General features: G+C 24.3%; 1 protein-coding gene across 2 annotated transcripts in view; it reads right to left on the minus strand.

The window, feature by feature from the left end:
- Positions 1-341: 341 nt before the first annotated feature.
- Positions 342-12,193, minus strand: part of LOC129981897 (cell adhesion molecule Dscam2-like) — a 395,465-nt gene continuing 383,613 nt past the window's right edge. Inside the window, exons 27-28 of one of the 2 annotated variants that reach the window (XM_056092942.1) lie at positions 7,636-7,772; positions 342-748 (exon numbers count right to left, since the gene is read on the minus strand). In XM_056092942.1, coding sequence (XP_055948917.1) covers positions 690-748; positions 7,636-7,772 — 196 coding nt within the window. In that variant the 3' untranslated portion in view covers positions 342-689. The remainder of the gene's footprint in view (positions 749-7,635; positions 7,773-12,193) is intronic. The other variant, XM_056092941.1, reaches the window with a different exon arrangement.

Genomic DNA, 12,193 nt, shown 5'->3' on the forward strand with positions numbered 1-12,193 from the left:
ATATTAAAGCGAATATTATTCAAAAAGCATAAATATTCAGTATTGAAAGAATTATATGCCTAAAAATTCCAAAGAAGAATATTCAAGGAAATTTTATTCTATTCGGCATTTAGATTATACAAAAATTAGTTGAAATCAGCTGCAATATCTTTAAATAGGTGTTCGGAAATTAAAATTACAAAAGTTTTTTTATTTATTTATTTTGTACTCTTTAAAAGTAAAATAAAAGACATCATGATATCAATAGAAGTTCCTTTTATTTACATATAATTAGTAACAATACTTCATACAAGATTTGATACATGTGAAAGTGACAATAATAAATACAAAGTAAGGTTCAAGTAAATAACTTAATATGAGGTTTCCTTTAACTCTTTTTTTAATACCTGTAGAATATGTCATCTAAATTTTTATATACAAACGTATATACAGTAACATTAATTTCAAGAATTTTCTGAAATAAAAACACCAAGTTCGTTCAAAATTTCTTTCAGCACCAGTTCGGCGTAATATTACAATTCTGAAACAAATAGTTTTTCAGTTTGCTTTCAAATTCTGAAAAATTCCGAGCATAACAATTATACATAATACCATATTTCCATTATCTTTTATGTTCGTCGGCAGATGAACATCAGCATGGATTCTTCAAACTGTGAAGCTCAGATACATAGCTTTGACAGTTGCTTTGCTTATTTAGCCAAGCACACATTGCGTGAATTAACTTGTAAAACGTTTCGTACCTTCATACCTGAAATATAAAATATCATTCTTACAAATATGGGACTTAATTCAGTATGTGTATAATTATGTAATATTACTTAATTCTAAGACTAACAATTAAAAAGAAGCAAGATTTACATATATCAGATTACATATTTTCTTAAATCAGAGTACTGTGGTAATTTAAGCTTTTGAATCTGCGCCAAAGATTGTGTAATAAACTTATTTTTATAAAACATTAATTTTTAAATAAATCAAACCATAACAAAACCACGTTATGTTACGGTGCGTTAGCATTCAATTCAGTTGTGAAAAGAATCAAAATAGGGAAATAATTACAGAGGAAAGAGAATGAAAAAAAGTATTTAAAATAATCTTGTATAAGAGCGTTGTATTAGAAACTTATTTTCATTTTAAAGCTGTTACAATTAATTATATTACATTTTAGATGTTTCGAAAGAATTTTAATAACGGTGATTGTAATATAGATTCTTATTAAAAATTGGGCGATAATTATATTTGAATATAAAAATACCAAATATCAAAATCTAGAAACTCATTAATTGCATCGCAAAATTTATATTAATTAATAATTAGTCAAAAAGGAAACATAAATGTAACGATAAGACAATTTTATTTAATTTTGTTCTAGATTTATGTTTTTAGATATTCGAGAGTAAAATGTAACAAAATACATTACCATTTAAAATAATAATTCAGATAATTAATTATTTCCTGTAATAATAATCGCCTTAATATAATTAAAATAAACAGTATTTTATTAACACCATAATCTTTATATTTTATTAACATAATAATTTTATATTCTTTTAAAAAATTAAAAGAATATATAGAGCAGATTTTGATACAAAAAATAACTCCATTGACATTTCTTAAATTAATTAATCAAATAAAGTGCTTTTGGACTCCTGGAAATAATTAATATTGAAAAAAAAACGATTCATAAATGATTACATATCATTCTTTTGAGAAAAATTAACCACTTGCAATTAAATTATTCTAATAATATTTTAATTTCTAACATAATTTTGAATGTTTTACTTACTGAAAATGCAAAAAAAGTACAGCTCCAAGTTCAATTTGAAAATATTTATTTTCAATGCATGAAATGGGATTAATTTTAATAATAATTAAATATATTTCTGTTCTTTATGGAAAGTAATTTTACTCTCTAGTAATTAAATAAATATTCTAAAAATATTTTAAATGTTGTCATGTTCAAAATTTACTTTAAAATTATGAGAAACTTTTGTGCAATTCATTAAAATACATTCAAATTATTTTTCATTTTCTTGTATAATTTTACAATTATAATAAGATTTATAGAATTATAAATCCAAGTGAAGAAAAAGTTGTTTACTAAGAATTTCACTGCATATATATATATATATATATATATATATTATTAATTTGTTTTTCATAATAAGCCAAAAATTTATTTTTGTGTAACGTATTTTTTAAATGTCTAAATAAACTCAATTATATTTTTAATTGTTTTTCTTTTGAATTAGTTAATTTAATTGCAGTTATAATCATGGTAAACCATTTGGTAAAGTTAAAAAGAAAAATATCTGTTTTTAAGAGCACTTCAAATCTATTGTAGTTTATGAAATTGATAAAAATATTTTAAGAAATTAAAATTTAATTTTTATTCTACTACTCTGTACATATTTGCTCTAAAAATTCAATGGATGTTGATTTACTGAGGGATAGTTCTTGTTATTCTGTTTCTACATTCGTAAATTAATCACAATAATTAAGTTGGGATTATAAAACATCCAAACTATATACATATCGTCTGTATGATAACAAATAATTTCCGAAACTACAATGTATTTTTCTGAAAATAATCTTGTGTAGCTTTAGTTTATTTGTGTCTAACTTCATAAAAACATTCAGAAAATGTCTACAGTGGTGTGGTCATATAAATTTATCATGCAGTGTACCGAAGAAAAGGCGTAGCTAAAAGATATGTTAATGACTCTAAATAAGTGGCTTTAGAGCTGATAAGTTACATCAGCAAATTATAATAGGCCATGGAAAAAAGCTTGAAAAGTAGGACACCACATATCTGCTCGTTTGTTTTGGAAACCCAGGATAATTATTGAGCTTCAATTAGTGTAATGCACACTAAATGATTATTTTTGGCTTGTTGCTCAAAAATGTGACTGCAGGTAATTGTGATGGAATGGATTTGGTGAGAGTAATTTCTTTCTGCGTTATGCTGGCGATCAGCAGTGTATTGCAGTGGAGCATTAGACGCTTTTTCAAAAAATATGTGGAAGCGAATGTATGTGTGTGGAGTTCATAATAAGATAATAGATGTTCGTCGCTAATTAACAGCAAAATAACAAAAATTGAATTTTAATGATGCACTTAATCGATTGAACATCTTTTTATAATTTTTAATGCTTATACTTTTTCGTCATGTCTTCATATTTCAAGACAAAATATTAATACGAATGATGGACGTTTCTAAATGTTTCAGTGTTTCTTTTGTTTAGACCCAACAGTTTTTAGAAAAAAAAATCAGCACTGAAACTTGTTCCAATTTATATTTAAAATTCCATGATTAACACATTATGTTTTAAGTCCCTTGATTCAAAACAGTGCGGAGAACAAGCTAGTTGCGTTAAAAATGTTTAATCTTATGTATATAAATTTTAATTTTCTGTGCAATGGAGCAAATTTTTTTCTCTTATGAAAAAGTAGATAATTCGCATTTGTATGTAATTTTTTGAAATATCCACGAGTGAAATGTCCTTATGTTGACAAAGGAAAAAAAATACGTTCATAAAATTCTGTCCGTTCACCATGAAAATTAATTTTTCTAAGAAAACTACATGATCAAAATACATCCGGAAAATTAAAATTTGAAAACTAATGATTCAAGCTGTTTCTAAAATTAGTAAAAACAAAAGATAGAGGAACAGTCTCCAGAATAAATATAATTTACTTTTTTTTCATTTTAGTGATGTAAATAAACAATGGCTTTCAATTATGGCAATTGCAATCAATATTGATAATCAATATATTAGAATTAGAGTTTAATTTATCTATATAAATGAAAATAGCTATTTGATATTAAACCATAGATTATATAAGATTTTTTTCCATGTTGTATCATTTATTTCATCATATTCTAGAAGGATTCACCAAATTCTGATGATGATTCTGAAACAAATGATTCATCATTATTCACCATTACTTAAAAAAGTTCATTAAAACTCTATATATTATATCCCTATTTTTATTTTTTCTTTGCAGTGTTTTGAACACAAGTTTTCAATACTAAACTTTTTTATATTAATCTTATGTATAATAATGAGGTTATTTAGTGTTTTGAGTGTTGTATTGATTCTTATATCGCAATAAATACACAAGTTTTCGATACAGATACTTATCAAGATGAAACATGACATCCAAAATACCTTAAACGATTAGATAGTTAATAAAAGTTTAATTCAGATTATAATAATTTATTCATATTAGTTAAAGTGATGAAAAGAAAAATTCGATATAAAATGGCAAATAATATAAGAAATTTTATTTTCTTTTTCTTTCAGCGCCATTTATTCCGTTATAGTCTGAAATCATTTACCAAATTCTGATGATAATTTTGGATCAAATAATATAATAATTATAGAATCCTTTTCAAAACAGTTACTAAAAGTCATTGACATTTACTAAAAGTTACTTGAATTTTAATATCATAAAAGGTACTGTTCAAGCTTTATGATATTAAAATTCAATTGTTCTAAATGAATTCTTAAATAAATTTAAAGACTGTATTCTACGTTTACATTTTATAAGACCGTCAAATTTATGAAATATCTAGGAAATTTAAATAGTCTCTAAATTCAATAATTATGTATTTAAATAACTTTAGATATTTACCAGTTTTTAGATATTTACCCTTTTTTTATAAAAATGCCCATTCGATTAATTTAAAATTCCTTGCTCATTGAAATTAAACAGCTTGTAAAATATTATATACATTAAAGTAACAGTAAAAATATGTTAAATTTGTTACGAAAAATGTCTCTGAAAATTAATATTACCTTACTTTTCCCTAAAATAATACTAAATAAAGAGTATCATTTTTAAAAAAATATCCCTTATAGTATAATAGTCATCATTGTTACATCCTCCTTTATTACACTCTCATAACTGAGAAGAACGAAATAAAGAATATCATTTCTAAAAATTAATCTTTACAATATAGTATCCATTACTGTTATATCCTCCTTTACTATATTGTATAACAGAGAAGAACGTTCTCCATCCCCTACCAGTTCCCTCAGCGCGCAACTGTCATCGTTAGCTTTAAACTGCCCAAGGCAGGATTAAGTCTCCAGAGTATAGAATTCAATCCATGACCATTAAGCCTGATGACATTTCCTTTAAGTAAATTTGCCCTTCAGTCATAATCGACATCCTAGATATCCTACAAATGGCTGAACTATCTGGCCTGTACACTTCGTAATTTGCGCAGATATTAGGCTTAGTAATAAGATGTTTAATGAACATTCAATGGTAGGAATCTCTTGTATGTAATGAATAAAACGTGCGCGGAAGTATACGTCGTATAGATAGTGATATTACATATATATTTGTAAAATAAATGATTAAAGCAGATAGTAGATGTTGGGTAACTTTTTGGAATTTTTTGATAAATAATATTACAGAACAACATTCGTTAAATTTATATTTTTCTGGATTGGAAAACATTTAAGCCTGTTGCAACATTCAATTAGATTTCTTGGCTTCAGTTATCACTATACAACATTTATATATACTAACTATATATCATTATTATATTATGAATTTATTTAAATTTGTTAAACTGCATTTTGTTTAATCTTTTTTAAAAGTTTTAACTAAGAGTTAAATAAAGTAAATGTTACATTTTAACAAATATTTTTTTGTAAATATATGAGAAAAATAAAACTTAATATTCGTTTTACAGAGCTCTTTTTTCCTTGTTCGCAGTATCAATTTAGAATAATTTTCTTTTGCGGTTTATAGAATATTGTAACAAAAATCAAAGATATCCAACAGATTTTATAAATTTTCTGTTAATATGTAAAATATTTTTTCAGAAATGCGTGCAGTAAAATGTCAACAAATTGGCGTGCTTTACAAATAGATACAAATATTTAAGGAAATCAATTATTTGTTCAAATACTATTAAATATCGTACACAATTAAAATATTGACTTAGCTTAAGACCAAATAGCAATGCAATATGTTCATTAAATTCTTCAAAAGTATTCATTTTTTTTATATTAGAATCATGTTTGTTCAATGGCAAACAAATATAATTATTTTCGCAGGAATACATTAATATTTGTAAAAGAATTTGAATTTACATTCCTGGAGGAAAAAAGTTTCCGGAAAAATCAAAAGAAATTTCTCACATCAAATGTTAATTCTTGAAAGTCACTGTGAAATCTGATCACTTCAAACAAAATTTGCAAATGATATACGTTAACCTAACCTACTTGCAAGAAACTAATTTTTTGCTAAGATTAGAATACATTCAGGCATAAATACTCTATATATTTCAACGAAACGGTATATCATAGAATTAGTAGGTTTTATCGCATAAAATATCCAGATTTTCTTCTTCATTATGTTTTCCGATATTCCAAATTCTGCGACAAAGCTTAACTATTATTGCTCTTGTCAATTTTTTCTTAAAATTCATAGCCATATTATGAAATTTCATCAAATATAAAAATGATTTTTGAATTCTTTGAGCTAAAATAATCCGAAGACTAATAATAAAATTTTTTTAGCACGTGTACATTTAATATCACATCTTTCTCTTATTGTATACATCTATAATCAATTTTAAATATTTTACGTAAAATCCTTAAAATTTTTGAAATTAATAAAGAAAATGATTTGCTTAATTAGTTACTATATATATTTTTTTGAATAAAATAAAAATTAATAATCATATATAAGAAGATGTTTAAAGTAAACCAATTAATCAGCGACTGCTTCTTTAAGATAAATTCTCGTTGAATAAAGGCATGATTATTGCATAATACTAATCACTAAAACTAAGCTTGCAGAAATAATTTATACTTTAGAAATGTTACTAGATTTGATGAATTCCTCAGCTTTAATGAACAGTAAGATCGCTTACTTTTATCTCATTATATTTTGCTAATGTCTCAGTCCTGAGTTGAGTTAATAAATTGGTTTAGCTCTACTTCTTGTGTGTGTCAATGAGTTCCACATTAAAGTACCTACGTGATATTATTTGTAAAATAATTTGAATTTAAATTATAATCCATGATCATAAATTTTATATTATAATATGAATGATAATAACAAATATTTAAAATAAAATATTTAGCTCCCAAAAGTTAACTTAATCTGAATCTATTGTACTTACTGTAGAATTTTAATTTTATTTTAAAAGTCATAATTACTCTTATTTCAATTTTTTGAAATCGATTCTACAAACACATTTCCTTCCATAAAATCGCGTATAACTTAAACCTAAAAATTTCTCTTAAATATTTTTACTAATACAGAAAAAGAAATTCAGTATAGAAGAAATTAATATGGGTATTTTTATGAAGATATTTGCTGATAAATTGATATTATTAAAGAAATATGTATTTTTTAAAAGAATTGTCATTTTATTTAAGTTTTTTTTTACTTCAAATTTATTTAAACATAATTTTGAATCAAGCAAACTTAAAATTTTGGAAATATCCAATTTTATTTTTTGCAACGTTATTAGTATTATAATAAAATTACTATCAGATTATCATTATAATATTATAATGAAATTATGTTTGCGAACAATTTCTGTTTAAAATTAAATTTGTTGGTTTAGCCTTGAATCCACTAGTTTAAAATTACAGTACGTACCACTTTCTGACATGTGTCTTAAATCTCTGTCGCATTCAGCATCCGATAATTCTTGACCGTCAGTGACAAATGTTTGAGCATGAACATGTAAGGGACTGTAGCTTCCATCATGATTTATTATTTCATTTGCACGCCATCTTAAAAAAGAAAATAAAGAAACATAAAAATGAATTTTTGATTTTTCTTTCATTATCTCTCTTTTCAATATTGAATTTGTTTAGAAATAATTTTATTATCTAATTTTTCAGGAGATATTCTTGTTATAAAATCTATGTGTAATTGTTATTGTTATCAATAGTAGTTAAAATGTTTATCTGGAATTAAAATTCTCTTGCGAAATAAATCGAAAATTGTAAATAGAGGATGTTTTATTTACCAGATAAAATAAAAGTTAAGTAAAATAGTTATATAAAACCATTATTAGTTCTCATCCTGTTTTAATTCGCATGTTTTAAAATCTATCAAGAATTTTTGCTATATGTAAAATGAGGGTTATAGCAGCCAATTAAATAATCGTTTAATTGAATAAGCAACTAAGTAAGAACAATTAAAATATCGAAATTTTGTTTTTGATATTGGTGATAAATTCTCACTTCGAAAAATTTTAGAAAAATATATGATATTTATTTGAAACTGATTGAAACTTTAAATTCTAAGTAATATGAATTCATTAAAAAAAAATAGTGGGTTCGTTACTTTAGAATTGTGCTTATTTATTTTATTAAATTTTCAAAAATAAACAGAATGCTTAATTAAACGAAAAAATATTTTTTATCTAAGTAATCAATATGGAATTTACCAATTAAATATTCGCCTCTTGAATTTATAGATGCTGATATCGTTATATACAAATTGAATTTAGAAAAATTTTAAAATCCTATGGAATTGTTTTTATTAGATAGTGATATTAAAAGGTATTGTTAAAGATTTTTCTATAAATGGTTAATGTATATCTAACATATGAAAACAAATAATTCCGTTATAGTTAGGTTCCCTTAATTACCCCATTTTGAATAGCGTATCCACATTAATTAATTTATGAGACATGAGGCTCGAAACATTAAAGAAGAATTTTTGTCAACGAATTCAATAAAAAACAGAAAAAAATCGGGTATACAAAATTTAAAGGTATACAAATTTAAAATAGCATAATAAACTGTTTCATTGAATAAAAACATAGGATATATGTATCGCTTCAGATGGCAAGCCCTCCGAACTTTTAGTTTCAATACACTAAACTTTTCTTAGAACCAAATCTGAGCATAAAGCCATGTCATGCTGCCTGCTACTAGAGGTGCTGTGCATTTCTTGTAATTAATTAATTTGTAAAGAGTACTTAATTCATTGGATTCATTCATTTTAAGAATACATGTTCTATTACAAAAGTAATATGTCTGTTCAAGTCTTAATTAATAGTAAAATTTGTGAAAGAAATTAAAAAAAAAATTAGTTTAATTAAGATTTAAAAGTTCAATTTCACTAGAGTGATAAAATAATGCTACGTCGCAGAACCATCTAAACATTTTTTAATGTTTGTAATTATATTTTAATTGTATCTTATGTACGATATTACTCTCTAGCTTCCCCCCCCCCAAAAAAAAAAATCTGAAGTATTTCTAAAAGTTTTTGTAAAATTTTAAATTTTTAGTTTTGTTTTTAAATGTCCAAGTTTTTTTTTAATAGCAGATTTTTCTACAAATATGATTCCAGGTAGCTACTAGCATTCTACATAAAACTTGCAATGGACTTCCTCCTGATAAAGTTATTTAAATTTTTATAAATTTTATTGTAAAATACGCAAAAATTCTGAAAATGCATTAATTTTGACTTTGAATATCTTAAAAACATTTTGCACGTTTTAGAGCTAATTAATTAACACATTTTATAAAGCATATATTTTAGAACATTCATAAAACATTTCACACTATTACTTTAATTTTTAAAAAAAGCATTAAGCTTTCGAAAAATAGTAGATAAGTGAAATCACACATACAGAAAAATGAATTTAAATTACATGTATTTTCTATCATGGTACTCGTTCATGAGTACCATGATAGAAAATACATGTAATTTGCCTGTAACTTTTACAAATGTTAATTACTTTATTCTAAATTGTTTTAAATAAAAAAAAATGTAAAAAGTTATTCAAATAAAATATCACGCCTATTTAATGCATATATAAAAAAAACCTACGATTTATAAATATTGCAAAAATCTTAATCATAACAGCTTAAAAAAATAAATACATATATCAGAATTGATAAAATATATGTTTCTACCACAAATATAAGTTAAAAACATACATAAAAACAGGAACACCTTTATTTTCATGGTTTCAAAAACTCCAGTGTAAACAAACAAAAACAAAAACAATTAGTTAATTTGCAAATTGTAAAGAAGCAAAAGCTAAATAACTCCAATTTAAAATTTACATTCTTATAAGGGAAATGAAAAGTAAATAAAACTAATTGACTTACTTCATTTCATTTTGACTATACAAGTTTGAGAGTGGTAAAAAATTATAAAAATTCATATTTTATTGTGCTGTGTTTTAGCAGTTGATGAAGTGGTCGTTGCCACAGTGATTTACCTTCTGCCGTGCATCAAAAAAATTTAAATAATTTAATTAAAATTAAAGATATAGCTCTAAAACTTCACAGAACATATTTTGAAAGATTCAATTTTTGTATAAAGCCTAACATGTTTAGGAATTTTGATGATTTTTAGGTACTGTGTCGCATTAAAAGTGAAATATTTAAAATGGAAAAACATTAGTTATTAAGATAACTTTTTAAAATTTTTTATTTATGTTTTATGCAGGGCCCTTAAAAAGGATCAAATATAAAATACATATTTTTATTGAATTATAATAGAAATAAGTGCAGGATACATCATTGAATATAAGAAAGTCCAAAGATCTATTATATTTATTAATTATAGATTTAATTTGTAAGTGAAACCGTGGAATCGGAAATTCGTTTCTTGTCACATATGAAATATTTTTTTCCATGTTATTAAACTCACTTCAGTAAATATACAATCTTGTTGATTTTGGAATGTAGCAATTCTGAGAACAGACCATTAGGTTTGTTACGAAATTTCTAGGTCTCCGGTAGTTTGGGTTTCCGGATTTCCTGTACATATGATTGAAATTCCTTCAGACACATTTAACATTTCATTTTACATGCAAATATGAGCAGTACTATTTCTTTTACAAATGCTGTCATTTTCTATGAATTTCTTGTAACAGTTGCAAATTTTATGACGAGACGTCGCTTTGTTAAAACTACAAGAAATTCATGTTGCAATGAAGCAATGGATTCACTCTTTGCTTACTTCTGGGTATAAAATGATTTTCTTAAGGCATCGTTCTTTTCTCCTTAAGAATTATTATTATTTTTTATTTTAATCAAATGAAGAAAATAAAACACATAAGTTTTTACCTAAATATTGTATTGTATATGTTACCAATTATTTTCTTTCATCAGAAAATATGTTCTTTTCAAATAATCCTATGTTTATTTGCTCTGAGGAGTTTTTAAAATTTTCTCATCCAATCTAAACAAGAAAATTAAACAATCTCAGCTTCTTTTAGCAGTCGTAAAGACATTGGTTTAAAATTTCTTGCAAATAAACTAATTGGATAATACGAAAAAGAAATTAATTTATGAAATAATTAGTACGTTTTTAATTTAATTATATCAGTTTAAAATTAACGACAATCGATTTTTTTTCAATAAATGGTCATTGTTTTCATAACACACAGAAAAATATTTCATATTCTAAATTGTGGAATGAACCTGCTTTAGAAAAAAAGAAGTGTGGCATTTGATATTAGCATTGGCGACACTTCTCCTGTTCAAGATGATTATTAACTTATGAAACTTTTTCTCTTAAATAAATAGTAAATATTTCATAATTTTTTCTTTAAATATAAAACTGTGAAAAGATTATCAAACAGGTTGTATATTATAAGTTGAAATCAAGTGAGTTTTGCCAGTACTAAGTCTGAAGTTATATGTTAATCACCAAAATTCTGTTTGATATGTTCTTCTTCAATATCTATGCAGGCATTTTTGTTATTTTGCTTTTTTATTATATTGTGATTGTAAATATTAATGGTTTTGAACTTAAAATGAAAACAGAAACCAGTGTTATATTACAAAATAGTTCCTTTATTGAATCATTTCATTCAAAATGCCTTTTTTCATTTTTTAAAATAATTTCTGTAAAATTTAATTGAAAATGAAAGATTCCAAAGAATATTGATTACTTATTATACGTATTGTATGTTGTAACTATTAGAATTGAAAATTTCAGCTTCATTTTGTTCTGGTAAAGACCAACAATTACATTCTTTTTAATTTTAAATTTTACAAGAAAAGGTGTTTATTTTTATTATATATGTATTTCATTTTTTTTAAACTTTAAGATATCCGTGTTGCACATATTTAAAATTACATGTACAGATAATGTGTCAGAATTTCTTGCATATTATTTTTTTTCTCGTCTTGTTATTTTTATTTTATTTTTTCATTAAATATGAAAAATAAAAGTG

Source organism: Argiope bruennichi, chromosome 8 (genome assembly GCF_947563725.1).
Source record: "Argiope bruennichi chromosome 8, qqArgBrue1.1, whole genome shotgun sequence".
NCBI lineage: Eukaryota > Metazoa > Arthropoda > Arachnida > Araneae > Araneidae > Argiope > Argiope bruennichi.